Here is a 15205-nt window from a genome sequence, read left to right as displayed (position 1 = left end):
AAAGCCACCTGCACGGGGTGGCATGTTGTGTCCCCGTGCCACCGCCACGTCCTCCCAATGTCCTGCACGCCATCCCTGAGCCGCACCTGCAGCTCTCCAACACTGCATCCCCAGGGGAAGCAGCCTTAGCACCCCAGGTTTTGGCTCCCAGGATGGTTGGCAACTGGAGGCGAAAGCCTTTTGCTGATCCCGTGCCAAGCCCGGGCATGGCCAGGTCCTTCTGGGCAACTCCAGCCTTCGTGACACCCCCACCAGGTCCCCTAACGCGGCCGCGCGCCCTGCATCCCGCAGCCAACCCCATGAGGTGCTCGGTGCCCGCAGGATTTATCCCCTCTCCATCCACCCAAGGGCACGGATGGCACTTTTTGCCCCACTTTGCTCCTGCCACGCTGTGTCCTCATCGCCCTCCTGCATGGAGCACATTTGGGGGTGCTGCCCATTGACCCCCCCACCCCTGCGCGCCCCCCCTTGCTGGGGACCCCCCCGGCGCTGCCGTCCCCTCCTCCCCCGGCTCCAGCAGCGAGGAAGAGGCAGTGCTGAGCCGGATATGCTGCGGCTCCCCGCATCCCTCCCCGTGAGTATCCCTGCCTCTCCTCCCCATGCCTTCCAAGGAGACGGATGGACGGACAGACGGGCGGCGAGAGGTGGACTGCTCTCTGCTAATTGCACGGCTCTGGGGGGGCTTAGAGGGGAGGGGAACCTCTTCCCAACCCCCCCTTCCCCATCCTGTGTCCTCGTCCCCTCTTCCCCTTCCTCCTTCTCCTCTTCCTCCTCCTCTCCGGCCACGATATTCTCCAAAAGGGGAGGGGGGGGGGGAACTGCTGGCAGGTGAAAGGGATTGGGAAACGCAACCCCGTCAGGAATCCCACAGAGATGAGGGCTCAGCAAATAATAATAATAATAATTAATAATAATAGTAATAATAAAACCAAAGCAGGAGAGAGCGAGGGGGAGCGGGGAGGACGCGGCTGCTGTGCCGCACCGAGCCAGCTCCGCCGCACAGCCCGGCAAAGCCCCGCGGAGGCCTCCAGCAACCCGCTCCCATCCCGGCATGGGACGGGGAGCAGAAGGCCTGGACGGATGGACGGACAGACAGCCGGACAGCCGGAGGGCTGCGGGCAGGAGCTGGGGGCTGCGCGGCTCTCTGGCAACTCTCGCTGCAGCACCGCCGCCCCCCCACTCTTCCCCAGCGTTTCCCCGCGCCTCGGTTTGTTCCCTTCTTTCTCTGCTGCCCCGTAATTCCCCCCTCTCCCCCCCGCCGATTTCTCCCTCGCCGAGATGCAGCCACGGCTCTGTGGTCCCCTGCTCTCCCCTCCCCTTCCTCCTGCCCTCCCCATCCTCTCCTCTGCCCGCTCCCTCGCTCCTCTGCCCGCTCTCTCCTCCGCCACCCGCTCCCTCTCTCTGCCTCCCGCCTCCCCCCTGCGTCTCCCCTCTCTGTTCCCCCCTCCGTTCTGCCCCCCGCACCCCCTCGCCCCGTCTCCCCTTCCCCTCACCCCCCTTTTTCCCTCCGCCAGGGCAGAGTGCGGTGACGCCGCGGCGGCCGCCACCACGGAGAGGACACAGGACCCCCCCCTGGGCCCCCCGTGCCCCTTCGAGGGGGCGGCCTGGCCCCCCCGGCCCCCCCAGGGTCCCCCCCAGGGCTGCTTCGCCTGCATCGCCAAGCCCCCGGCCCTCCGGCAGGCGTCCCCCGTCCTGTCCCCTTCGTCCGCCGCGCGGCTGATGGAGAGCAAGGGCTGCAAAGGGGACAGCCTGCGGCCGGCGGTCCCGTGCAAGCACTCGGTGGAGAAGAAGACCATGACCAACCCCACCACCGTCATCGAGATCTACCCCGACACCACCGAGGTCAACGACTACTATCTCTGGTCCATCTTCAACTTCGTGTACCTCAACTTCTGCTGCCTCGGCTTCATCGCCCTGGCCTATTCGCTCAAAGTGAGTGCCGAGCGCCCCGGGGAGGGGGGACAGGGACGGGGAGGGGGAGAGCTTTGGGATGTCCCTCACATCCCTGCCACCAGCGGGAGGGGATGCACCCACTGGGTGCTGGGATGGGGACGTGTGTTGGAGCTGGGGGTGTTGGTTTGGGTGGGGAAAGGGTGTCTGGGCTGTCCCCGCTGTCCCCAGGGGCACCTACAGCAATAGGGGGGTCCCTGCAGGGGGGCTCAGCTCGTGTTGGATGCGCTCCGGTGCTCGGTTCCCTCCTGGGGGCAGTCAGAGAGCTCAGCAGGATGGGTCCCGCTCCCACAGCTTCATGTTGTGGGGCCAGAGTGAGGGGACGCCGCCGGCCAGCATCACCCAGCTGCCAGCAAGCACCAGGGGGACCCTGCCTCATTGCTTCCTGCCCTTTCTCGTATTAAAAACCCCAAAAGAGGAAAGCTGCAGGGGGAGCAGCCCGGCTGGGATGTGGGATTGGGGCACCAGAGCACCTGGTGGCTATGGGAAAGGGCATGGGGCTGCTCTGTCCTGCCCCAAAACCAGCCAAATGTGCACACAGAGAGCCCGGAGGCTGCGGGGTGGCCCCGCTGGTGTCAGCTCAGGGACAGCGGGCTGGCTGCTGCCTGCTGCCAGCAGCACTTAGCGGGAGGCCGGCGTGCGGGGCGGCCTCGCCACAGAAACAGATCGATTCCCCCCAAAGTGAGCCCAGAAGTAACCCGGGGCTGGAGCACCACGCCGGGACAGAACATCTGCAAAAAGTCTAGAGGGCATAAAATCCGGTGTGAAAGCAAATAACTGGTGACAGGGAACAGAAACGGGCAAATTTGCCCTGAATCGGGGAGAGGAAAATAGAAGATGGCTGGGGCAGGCTCTTTTGGGAAGCAGTAACTGTGGGGTGGCCGTGGTGGTCCCTGCACAGACAGTGCTGAGCACGTAGAAGCTGTCCTGCTCTGCTCTGGGAGCTCTCCAGCATCTGTGATTCCTTGCCAGAGGGGAAAACACCAGGAAAATGTCCCTCGGGGACACGGGTCAGAGCTGGCACATGGCAGGAGGGCTGGCGAGAGCTTGGTGCCTCAGACTGCTGCGGGGCTGGGAAGAAATGGGGACACGGAGGTGGCAGCAAAAGGTTTGGGCTGGGGAGCCCCTGGGGTGCTGGGGAAGGCAGCAGGGACCTTCCCGTAACGCTGTCCCCACCAGGCGGGATGTTAGGGACACTTATCCTGAATCCTGTTGTTTTCATCTCTTCTGCAGCCAGCCAGGCTTTGCGGGTCCCTCTGCAGCCAGGCGCAAGGGCAATGGGCAGCAGCAAGCTGCACCCCAGCTCCTGGGGGATTTCTGTGCTTTGTAGGGCCTGAGCAGGGTGCTGGCAGGGCTTCCCCTCCCCGAGCCCTCCCTGGGATCTCTGAAGGCAGAGCCCCTGGCCGGCAAAGCCCAGGTTTCCTGGTCGAGCTGCAGTCTGTGCTCTGGTGGCACGGCACAGCTCCCCGGTGAGGGCTTTTCCGTTTCCCTTAAATAACTCACGCATCTGGAGACCTCAGGAAGGACTGCTTTTGTTATCACAAACGGCACGCAGCCATGAACGTCACCTGCTCTCACCTTGCTGATGCTGCTAATATATCAGGGGCTCCTCCGTGCCCCGGAGGTGCTCCAGCCGGCGCCTCAGCACGCGGCCGCCTTCCCACCCATTTCAGCACACGCTGGAAGCAGATCAGGGAGCTTCGCTTGGGCTGTGAGGAGATCGAGGAAGCAAGAAGCTCTCGTGGCTCCTTCAGCCCATGGGGTTGCTCTCGGAGTTTTCCTGCCGCCTGGAGATGCAGGGTGGCCCGGCACAGCCACCTGAGCTCTCCTTGCCTGCCCCTCAGCACCCTGCCAGGGCTGCTGCTATTTGCTGTCCCCTCTTGCTGCCCGCTGACCTTCCCAAGTGGAAACGGACTGGCAGAAATCCCAGGTGGGCTCTCAGCCTGCTCTTCAGGAGGAGCAAAGTTTTTTTGGGGGAGAGAAACTGAGGGCAAGAGCCAGGTAATGGCACGAGGGCAAAACGTGGGCTGGAAAGCTCCCAGGCAATCCACGGAGCAAATAAACCCAAGAATGCCCTCCGGAGCAAAAAGCTCCTTATGCAGAGGGAAGCAGAGCCCTGCTTGGGAACGGGTTTACAGGCAAACCAGCCTCTTCCCAAAGCACCCATCCAACCAGCTGCTGGCTGACTGCGAAGCGTCAGGCTGCCTTAAATACGGCCTCTTTAGACTCGTTATCAACAAACCATTTGTCTCCTTCGGGAAGCTGACGCAGCACTTTGCACCCACCCGGCAAGCTCTCAGCTCCTAAAAATGAGAGGGGCTGAGCCTGGGAGCAGGGAAAGGAGGTGGGAAAGGGAGCGGGAAGCAGCAGGGATGGATGCAAAATGGGGGCTTGCACATAGCGTGCGGTGGAAGAGAGGCACCTGGGTGGGTGCAGGCATGGAGTGGGGCTGAAGGAGCTGAGGGGAGGAGCGGGGCTGTGGGAGCCAAGGAGAGCGCTTGGAGAGGAAGGTGAAGGCAAAACCCCAAGGGGATGAAGGGCAGGGGATGCAGGTGGGAGAGCAGAGAGAAAGAGCCCTTGGGGACCAGCCCGCTGGGGATGGAGGAGCAGAAGGTGAGCAGCAGGGAGGTGGTAGCTGAGCAGGGGTGGAGGAAAGGCCACCGCCACCTTGTGCTGGTGGCACGGAGAAGGGAGGCAGAAATTGCCAAACTGGGTCAGAGATAAGCTCTGCCTTGGCGGGGTCTCCAGAGAGCCACCGTGCAGTGCTCTGGGGGAGCCCTGCGGCCAGCAGGTGCAGGGTAAGCATCCCGAGCCATCAGTCATCTCCCTAGGAAGTAGGGCCATAACGCCCAAATAATTTCCAGCAAGGTGGTAAGGTCAAAATGACCATGAGAAAAGTGACTGTGACTAAGGAAACACCACATCTGGGCTCAGAGAGGGGGGGTGTGACCCTGGGGACCTGTCCCCACCTTGGGAAGGAAGGAGACAGCTTCCAGGCTTCAACCACAACCAGTTTGGAGCAAGAAACACCTTTTCTTCATGCTCGTGTGCTGCAGGGGCTCTGGCATCTCCTCAGGCCTTCAGGAGGATGAGAAATCCCCAGAAATGTTCCCAAGGCAAGTCATCCCAGACACGCGGTTGCCAAAAAGGGGCCACTGAAGGCTTGCTGCCATCCCTGGGGCCATCTCCAAAGCTGGAAGCACCGTCTTTAGGACTCGGTCCCTCGAAGCAGCACAGCCCAGTGGGGCCGAGGGGCTCTGCTGCCCGCCCCCGTGCTGGGCAAGCGGCACCAGGCTCTCAGGACAGCACTGCGGGAGGGATGGAGAAAAGAAAAAAAAAAAAAAAGAAAAAAGAAAAAAAAGTGGCTGAGACGTGGTCTGAATGCGTCGCAGGATGTTTTCAGAAAGCTCCCGGTCGATAAAAGGCTTTCAATGTTTCTAGGAGGACTCTGGGGCTGGCTGCGGGATTTCACAGCCTTCCACCGACACCTAGCGTTCAGCTCGCTCCTGCTCCCCAGCAAGAGCAGGCTGTGAGGGCGGCACGGCCCTGGGGGCTCAGAGAGAGGCACACTCCCAAGGATGCTCCCACCCTGCTGCGGGAAAGGCAAAAAGAGGCAAAAGGCCCTGCTCCTTCCACACCATGGCCTCTGCGCTCCAGTTGCCGAGGGCTGGCTGCAGGTTTGGAGAGGGGCACGGAGCCCTGCTAGGAAGGGGTGGGCAGCACCCCTGGGCTGGGGTCTGCTGCTGGCATCCCCATCCCCTGCCTGTTGACCCCATCCCCTGCCTGGTGACCCCGTTCCCTGCCTGGCAGCCCGGAGGAGTGTGGCCACACACCCAGCTGGAGACCCACCCCAAGATGAGCCCGCAGGTGTCCCAGCCTGCAGGATAACCAGACAGCACCCGTGCTTTAGGGCTGGAAGTCAACGGTGGAGATGCCCCCTGCTGCAGGAGAGATGCAGAACGGGCTCAGTACCCCAGGGCTGCCAGCCCAGCCCTCAAGCTGTGGTCGGATCCTGCACCAGTTTTGCACGCTGGGCGCCTCGGTGCAGCAGGGGGCACCCAAACGCCCCAAGACACCAGCTTATGGCCCAGGTGATGCAAGCCCCGGAGCTGCCAGAATGGTATAGCACAGTGGGAAGGATGCTGCAGCACCCAGCTCTCCCTGGGGATGCACTGTTATTTTTTAGTACTTTATTCCTGTATCACACAGTAGCACAATACATCTCCCAATTACTTCTCTTTTCTTTTTTCTATCTCAGGTCCGGGATAAGAAGCTCCTCAATGACTTAAACGGGGCTGTGGAAGATGCCAAGACTGCCCGGCTTTTTAACATCACCAGCTCAGCCCTCGCCACCTTCTGCATCATCCTCATCTTCATCTTCCTGCGGTACCCCCTCACCGACTACTAGCGCCAGGCCAGCAGCAGCGGCCGCCGCCAGGATGCCTCTATGCCAGAAGTGTCTGCAGTTGTTTCCTGTAGCAAGGACACAAAAAAATAAAACAACTCCACCTTGATTAAAAACAAACAAACAAAAAAAGTAAACACATAAATAAAAGTTAAACGAGTTTATCAGCCCAGCTGAGCCTACTCTTCCTGGCCATAGACAGCATTTGGGCTGCTGTAGGAAAGGGTTTCGCTGGTACAGTGGTGCAGGGAGGAAGGCAGACTGAGAAAAGCTTATTTTATGGCAAATAAAGCTGTGTGATGAGGGCACTTGGAGCTGAGAGCTGAGTGTGGCTCGCAGCTGCCAGTATGGCCCTGGGGCTCTGTGGGCTGCAGCCAGGGCTGGGGGCACGGCCGGGGTGCAAGGTGGTGGGAGGAAGGCAAAGTGCCCAAGACCCCAAGGGATGGCAAGGCTCAGAGCATGTCAGGCGTGCTCAGGCTGCCCACCACCCTTCCACATACCTTTTATTTTCCTTTTCTGATGCAGTTTTGTTGAATTTCACCCACCAGTTGAAATAACTTACTGTCCCCAGAGAGCCCCAAAACCTCCGGATGAAGCCCAGTGTGTTAAAGGGCAGATTTCTCCTTGGGATGGCCCCACAGTGCTGAGAAGGAAGGCACCTTCTGGGGAAGTCGCACACCCCCTAAACCGAGTGCTGCTGTACTTCTGTAAGACGGTCAATAAAGATACCTCCGATGTCTGGTCTGCTGCGCTGGCTCCTCGGGTTGTCCTCCCTTCTCCTGCTCTGCGCATGAAGAGAAAGAGAAAAATGCCTCTAATGAATGGCAAGACCTGGCCTGAAACCCAAAACGTGTGGGGCAGATTTAGGTGTCACTGCAGGACTAAAGCAGGAGGCACCCCCTGAACTAGCAAAAACTGGGGAAGCGCATTGCCCTCTGCGAGCCCTGCGGTGGTTTTGCAGGGAGCCAGCCCCAGCCACTCACCCTGCTTGGCACATGCAAAAAAAAAAAAAAAATCAGGTAAAATCAGAGCTGGCAAAAATGGGAAGCAACCCAAAGGCAGCCTCTCCTGCCTTTAACCGGCATGACAAATGGGCTGCCAGCATCTTCCCCCAACGGACTGCCTCTTTAATGAACCAGGGGGAGCACGGCACTGACTCCGCAGCATTTTTGCATGCACAAACTGTCAGGGACGGACAGGGTGGACTATTATCAGCAGCCCTCACGTTTATTATTTGTTGCTGGCAACACCCACCTTGTACGAGGCATCTCTGTGCCAAGGCTGAAGTGTGCTGTAGCAGGGCTGAGGTGCGCTGCAACCCTGAAAATTGATCGGGTCTGTCTTTATTATTTTATTTTATTTTATTTTATTTTATTTTATTTTATTTTATTTTATTTTATTTTATTTTATTTTATCTTTTATTTTTGTCTTTGATGGAACAAAGGAAAGAAAAGCAGCAGCCAAATATGACAGGTACTCTCATTGTGTTTTTTTTTTTTTCTTTTTTCCCAATTGTGCAGGAAAAATCTGGAATTTCAGGGTTTGCCAAGACTGCCACCCAACATAACAGAAGGGAGGATTTCAAGGGCTGCTTCTCTGCCTTTTCACTTCTGCCACTCACAACTTCGCTGGGCGCTCTCCAGCTCGCACCTTTTTTTGGCTGCGAAGCCACAGCCTCTGTTGCATTCAGCAGCAGGAGCGAAAACCGAGTGGAGGGGGAGGAAGAGAGGAGCCGTCAGATGCTTGGGAAGCCGTTTGGTATCGGGAAGGAGCGATGGTCGCATTGCCACATGAAGATTTAATTGTATCCCTCCAGGAAATTTAGCTTGGCAGGTTGATGAGGATTTCTTTTTTTTTCTATTTCTTTAGCTTAAGAGGGGGGAAATGGGAAGGAGGGGGGAGGGACATTTTTTGTCACTAGTCAGTATTGTTAGGTGGTGCCTAAAATATTGCTCCTGGTTTGAGGCCCCCATACATGACAATCTTTTGGTGGGGGCTCAGGAAAGGCTGCCAAGGCTGGTGAGGGAAGGAGAGACTGAGCCTGGAGAAGAAATGGCTTCAGGGGGGACCTCGGAGCATCCCCACCACCCAGCAGGGGCTGATGGAGACACGGAGCTGACTTTTTACACACCTTGAGGTCCTTCCCGGACCAACATCTGCTCCTTGTGGTATCTGCAGACCGAGGAGCTGCAGCTCCTGCCTGCCTGCGGCCGTGCTGCGGGATGCAGGCAGAGGGCTCCCGCACACCGCTCCGCCGTGATCCCTGCAACCCAGCCCTGCCAGCAAGCCGAGAAGGTGGCTTTGGGCACCAGGAACCTCTCGAAATCACCCTGCGAGGCCGCACGGGGCAGAGGGGTGTGGGTGCCCTGGTGTGTGAGCAAACACAGCCGCGCTTACGCAAGCCCCGGGCTGGGTGATGCCACCTCTGTGCGAAGGCTGCCAAGCCAGTTTGCAGGCAAATCCCAGCTGGGTTAAACTGGTTTGGATTTCCTCCCGGCAGCAAACGTGACCCCGTGGCTCTCCTACGTCTACATGGGCTGGCTGTGATAAATAGGGCAAGCTGCAGCAAGGCGCTGGCGGCTCATTCGGGTAGCGACCTCCCAGCCCGGCCCAGCAGCTCCGCGTTCCCACGGGGGCAGAGCTGCCAGCCCCTGATTTTGCATCGACACCCAAATTACAGCAAAAAGGGGGGGCCTTCCCAAAGCCCTTTCACCACTGCGTTTTCAAAGCTGTCTCACTGGGCTTCGCGGAGCTGCAGCCACGCCAAGTGCCACTGGGTCCTGGTCTGGCATGGAAGCTGGGCACCGAGGCACTGCTGGAACTGCAGACCTGCAGATGCAGGGGGAGAAGTGGGGTGCTGATGGAGCTGTCTCTGCTCCCCTCCCCATGCTGGTATTTGGGGCAGGATCGTGCTGCACAGATCCTGCGGCACCCAGCTCGCCACCCGGACCGGTGCGGGGAAGGAGGGGGAGGCACAGATGGCAGCAGATGCTCTCATCAGTGAAAACGATTTAAGCGACGTAGGAAACAACAACAACAAAATCCTAGCAACTGGTGAGCAGCTGAACAAAAACCTGCAGAGGGGCAGGGAAAAAGGGTCTGGAGCTGACAGAGCCCTCACCCCTGCTCTCAGCCGGGCTGGTTCATACGCAGCAAGGAGCAGTGGGAGAAGAAAGAGGGAAGACCATGCCTTGTCCCCAAGGAGCATGGGGCAAGGATCCTTTTTTAAGGCCTGGCTGTACAGAAACCAAACCATTTAGCACCTCTCTCCTTCCCCTGGCCCCGTCCTCTGCCTCCTGCTGCCCTCGGAGGTGTGAGCGTGACCCCGGGCAGCTTCTGGCATGCCAAAAAGTGAATTCCTCACTCGGCCTCACTTTCCAGGGCAAAGCCACGTGAGTGACCACAGCAGTTCAGCCTGCAGGGAGAAGGGCCAGCCGTGCTAAGGGTTGTCTCCGCAAAGCCTCTAGGAGATCTAGCTGCCACCACCAGCTTTGCATCCTGCAGCGTACTTGCTCCATGCCCGGTACAAAGGTCCCGCTCCTCCCATCCCCTGCCTTTGACCCCTGCTCTGTGCCAAGGGAATTTACTCAACACACGACTTTGTGCTGCCTTCCCCTTCTCCCTTTGGCAGCAACGCCTGGCAGCACAGAGCCAGGGCTGCAGAAGGAGCGCTGCTGCAGCACGGAGAGGAGCAGCACAGTGTGCAGACCCCCAGCCTCACACTGCTGCAGTCGACCCGCTGCGCACTCGCTGCTTCTGCTCTGTGCACGCGCCGCAGCCGGTGCTCTGGAAGTGCTGAGCCACGCCGGGCACGTGCAGATATTTTTCTTCTCGGGGAAACCAAGACAGATAGATATGCTGTGCAGCTCTCCCTGCGAGAAACGAGGCTGCCTCATGATGCTGCCTGGGGCTTTGGCCTGCTCACGCACTCTGCAGAGCGCGGTGACACCATTTGGGGCTTCGCAGGAGGCAGGCAGTGAGCAGGGCTCCCCCGGGCATCGCTCCTCCACGCAGGCTGCGCCAATAGCCCAGCACAGAACACCAGCCGAGAGTAAAAAATGCACATATTTGTGCGTTTAAAGCAAGTGCAGGTTGGTGAACAAGTCTCTCCTTTTTGACGGACTCGTCGGTTTGGCAGCAGTTTCTTTCTCTCGGTTTTTAGTTTCGCACTTGGCCTGCGATGGCAATTACGGGTCTTGGAAAACGTTTTAGCAAAAACTATTACGTGTGCGAGCGCAACTTGCATTCAAACCACGTAGCTGGGATGCAATCAATCTTCAGATGCGCCTGAAATCTGGGGAAGAGGAAAAAGCAGAGTGAGGCAAAGAGGGCGAATTCTTTTTGAAGTGCTTTTTATCCGAAATAAAGCGCTCCCCGTGAGCAACGAGCAACTGGCCCCAGTGTTTTTGCTCATTCTGAGCATGCTGGGGAGGGGGGACCTGGCCCCTGGCGGTGACAATGGCTTCACATCTGGTACATGGGAGCCGGGAGCACGACGCTGCTTTGTTCTGCCCGTGTGTGACCATCACAGCACCGTCACAGCTCTCCCTGCTTCATTTCCCCTGTGTGACATAGGGATGATGAGGGTCTGGTGAGCATGGATGAGCCCCCACAAGCCCTGCCCTCAGCTGAACTCCATGCTGATGGAATCGCAGAGCGGGGAGCCCTTGTCGGCGTAGCCATAACCACGACTTTCAGGTCGGACGGGGTTGGGATCTAAATCGGGTTCGCTCGAGGCTTTGGGAGTCAGGTGAAGTTTTGCAAGCCTCCCTCACCACCTGCTCCCGGCCCCTGCAATCCTGGCAGTGGTTTAGCGCCCGTGAATCATTTGTTTTGCTTTCTCCCCCCAGCCCAGCACAGCAGCAGTGGGTGTAGGAGAGCTGCCCAGCCGTGGGCCTGAGCTTCCCATGAGAGCCATGTCCCCCCTGTCCCCTGGTCGGAGGAGCATCTCCCCCTCTCCTCCTGTTCGCTGCTTGCTCTGTGGGTCAGATCTCAGCAGGAATTAGCAGCTCAACCTGTCCCTTTTTTTTTTTCCTTCTTTTGCCCCTGCAAAGGGGTTTTTCTTATTTTTTTTAACCGACGAGTGCTCCAGAGCAGGTAGAGAAGCAAGGCCCTGTGCTAGCACAGCACCTTCCCACCAGATGTGCTACCAGGACCTAAACCCACACAGTTTAGAGGCACATGGTGGAGTAACCCTGGTTTTGCAGAATTTTCCCCACCAACATGTTTTGGACTGATTTTTGTGCCAGCAGAAGAGGAGACAGCGAGATTTTTAGCACCGCGGTGTGTCCCAGCAGCCGGGGCTCTACACCCTCGGTGCTCTACAAAAAAACGACGCCACGTGTTCGGAGAGAAGAGAGTTAATTCCAAAACGCCCGGCATCCCTATCGGCAGCGGGGAGGAAGGTTCCCTTCATTTCCTACGCACCAGCAAAGCTTCTAAACCCTAATCCCTTGCTAAGCTGGAGCTGCCAGGCCACATCCAAGGACAAACCCCCAGCCCCGTCCTCCACCTGCACATGGGGCCGCGTGGCCTCCGCGTCCTGCTGAGCTGTGGGATGATGGAGGCCGGGCTGAGGCCGAGCCTTCACACCATATTGGCCTCCATCCTCGTGCCTCCATCAGCCTCGTGTTGTGTTGGTCTCCATCTAGTCCATCTTTGGTGGCCACCAGTGGAGCGCTGCGTGAGGCTGGCAGCGGGGACCAGGGGCCGGACCCCAAAAAAAGTCTCTGGGGTGGCTGTTAACACCCAGATCTCGGCAGCGGGAAGGCCGCCTCCCTCAAAGCACCTCCACCTGCCCTCCACTTCGGGGTGGGGGACACCCCACCTCTGCGCACCCCCCTTAGCATCCTCTCCGCGCCTCTCCGCGCCCGCGGGGCTGCCGTCACCCTGCCCAGCTCCTGCCGCGCTGATTGGCTGCGGGTGACGTCAACGCTTTTTTTTTTTTTTCCTTTTTTCTTTTTTTTTTTTTTTTCCTTCCCCCCCCCCCCCCTCCCTCCTCCTCCTCCTCCCTCCCTCCCGAGGCATGACCTCATCGCCGGCGCATTCCCGGCGGCGCGGAGCGGCGCGGAGCAGCGCGGAGCTGTGCGCACCCGGTGCGCGCCCCGGTGCGGGATGCGGGCCCCGCGGCACCGCCAGCGGCCGCGCCAGCGGAAAACCCGCGGAGCGGCGCGGCTGGCCCCGCCAGGGTCAGTGCGGGCCGGGGGGGGGGCGGCCGGGGGGGTTCCCCATCCCCTCTGGGTGCCCGGAGGTGGGAAAAATTGGGGAGGGGTGTTTGCGCGCACGGAAAAAAAAAAAAGAATGAGGTGGGAAAGCGTCGAAATGGGGAGTTCGGGGGTAGCTTTGGAGGTGGGGAGGTGGGTGTCCCCGAGGGGATGGGGTGGGTGGGGAGGTGTAGGGTGACATGGGGTGGGGTGGGGAGGTGTTTCGGCTCGGTGCTGGGGGGAGCATTTGGGTTTGGGGAGGATGAAGGAGCTCGGAGGGGCACCCCGTGTCCTTGGCGTTGAAACGCGGCCGGCGTGGGTTCGGCACCGCTTCACTGCCGTGGCTCCGAGTGACTGACGAGTTGAGTTGCCCCTTGGAAATCATCCCCTTGACCTCCCCTGAGGTGCGGGGAGCTGTTGACCTCCCCCCCAAGTTATCACCTAGTGATAAAGGTTGGTTTCTGTGTGCAGCACTGGTTGTTTTTACAAGATCCGTGATTATTTCCCTTATTGATAAATAAGTTCCTTCTCCTTCCTGCTCTGCCCCCCACCCCTTTCTCCTCCCCCAGAATTAAATTCCTGAGCAACAGCAAAAGCTGATGTCAGTGCTTCAGCTCACATTGGGGGAGCTCTGTGCACAGGTCAGTAATTTGCGGTTTTGGCGGAGGGAAGGACGTGGTGCGGTGCTGTTTTGTTAAGGATATTTGGATTTTCGGGGCACGGATGCGTTTGTCGTTTGCACTGCGGCGGTGTCAGCAGCTCCCTGGCGGGCAGCGCAGCTCCGCATGAGCATGTGTCAAAGAGCCCGTCCCTGTCCCAAGCAGCTAGCAGGGACGAGTGACCCCCTCTAATTTGGGGTGCAAAGACAGGGACCCCTCAGGGAACGGTCGGGAAGCCCAGGGAGCAGCAGGCGATGCTGAGGCTCGTGCCTGGCAGCCCAGGGGCCATGTTAACCTTGAAAGCAGCCTGCCCGTGGAGCGGTGTTTGGGGCTGGCTCGCATTGTCTGGTCCTCCGCGAGGGCGAAAGGCTCAGGGCACTGCCGCAGGGAGCTTTGTTTTCCAAAGGGCTGGATGCTCGGGGCTGGATGCTCGGGGCTGGATGCTCGGGGGCTGCTGCGTACGGGTTCGGCCTCTGTCAGCTGGCGGAGGGCGGCTGTGCTGGGAGGATGCTCTGCGCTGCAGAAGAGGTTTTGGCTTGCTTTGTTTTTCCTTGCGATGGCTCCCAAAACAAAATGAGCTGCTGCAGCAAGAAAACCCACCTACCTAGAGCTGGATGGATGGGGGATTTCTGGCTGGAATAGCCACGAGGGCTATGCGGATGTCTTCTCCCCAGCTGCGATGGGCACGGCCATGCTGGCAGGGTGTGTTTGGGGAGGGCTGCCTGAGCGGATGGGACCAGAGGGGACATTTGGGGCTGCCGAGCAGCAGCTGGATGCTGGGATGCATCTCTGCAGTGGCAGAGCCTTGGAATTGCTCTTGAATTGTGCTGCTTGAATCGCTCGGAATCGGTTCAGGCAGCACAAACCTGGCTGCGGGTGGTCTGCGAGCGCTGCTGCTGCGATGGCAGTGGTGCACACCAAAGGGGTTTTCACACGGTGCTTCAGCCCACCCTGATTTGCGGCTGTCCCTGCCTTGATGCAAGGTAAGGGAACAGGGGAGGAAGCCCTGGATCCTGCACTGCTTTTTGGAATCCAGCCTCAGCTAGGCTTGGGAGACCGAGCTCCTCAGGAGCATTCACAGCAGGAGATTCACTGCATGGAGATTATGGCAAATATAGCACGGGGTTTGTATGCCCTGCATGTTTTTGTTGGGTGCCAGGCACCTTGCCGAGAAAGCCACTGAGGTGCCTGCATTTGGAGAGTTTGCCCCCTAAAATTCAGCACAACGCAATTATGATTGCCCAAATGCCTGAGAGGGCCGGGTAAGGCTTCTCATAGCGTGTGGCCCACAGAAAACCAGGGTTCCCCCTGCAATCTCCTGACTCCCCAAAACAAAACACTCCCAAAAGGGGGCTGCGGCTCAGCAGGATTTCTCCAAATGACCTCTCTCAGCGTGGGGATGGATTGAGCAAGGTCCTACTCCATCTATCCCTACCCTTTCCCCCTGCACCAGCTGCGTTAATCCACGTAACAAACACGGGGTGTGCTAAAGGTGCCTTCCTCTTCTGTTTTGTTCCATTGCCCGTAAGGGAGGCTGCTGGTAGGGATCAGAGGTTAGTTTCTCTGCAGCGCAGCTCTGTTCAGGCTCGGATCCCAAAGCCCTGGCTGCGCGCAGGTGCAGAGCATATTCACAGTATCGGGGATGGGAGCAGGAAAAGGAGGTGCTCCAGTGCTTGGCAGCCTTGATTTATGGCCCGGGCTTGTAGGACACCGCCGTCATCCTCAAACAGCTACAGCAAACTCAATCTGCTGGGGTGATAAAAGAAAAGCAGCTTGCAAATGCCGGCTCCTCTGCCCGGCAGGGCAGCTGGAAGACCAGCCTAGGAAGCGTGGGGCCTTTTCCCCTCCACTGTGGGATGAACAGCAGTGTTTAGGAGAGCTGGCTGCAGGGACCTCCTCTCACCCTGCTCCTCTCCTTGCTGCTATGCAGAGGGAGCTCCTGCAGCCAGACCTTCAGCGCCATCCTCACCCGGCGGGGAAAGCTGGCG

At 59.0% G+C, this 15205-nt stretch overlaps 2 protein-coding genes across 3 annotated transcripts in view; both read left to right on the top strand.

The window, feature by feature from the left end:
• The first annotated feature begins 1268 nt into the window (after positions 1-1268).
• On the top strand, positions 1269-7094 carry IFITM10 (interferon induced transmembrane protein 10). The gene is made up of 2 exons (XM_084520606.1): positions 1269-1932; positions 6209-7094. The coding sequence occupies exons 1-2, from the start codon at positions 1279-1281 to the stop codon at positions 6356-6358; spliced, it is 804 nt and encodes a 267-aa protein (XP_084376732.1). The 5' UTR covers positions 1269-1278; the 3' UTR covers positions 6359-7094.
• A 5322-nt stretch (positions 7095-12416) lies between these two features.
• The window catches only part of DUSP8 (dual specificity phosphatase 8), a 35208-nt gene continuing 32419 nt past the window's right edge, over positions 12417-15205 (top strand). Inside the window, exon 1 of one of the 2 annotated variants that reach the window (XM_084519631.1) lies at positions 12417-12543. The gene's annotated coding sequence lies outside the window, so the exon portion shown is untranslated. Of the gene's footprint in view, positions 12544-13137; positions 13200-15205 lie in introns of those variants that run through there. The other variant, XM_084519632.1, reaches the window with a different exon arrangement.

Source organism: Aythya ferina, assembly GCF_964211825.1.
Source record: "Aythya ferina genome assembly, chromosome: 5".
NCBI lineage: Eukaryota > Metazoa > Chordata > Aves > Anseriformes > Anatidae > Aythya > Aythya ferina.
The sequence above is the reverse complement of the archived record's forward strand: the minus strand, read 5'-3'. Positions and strand labels throughout refer to the sequence as shown.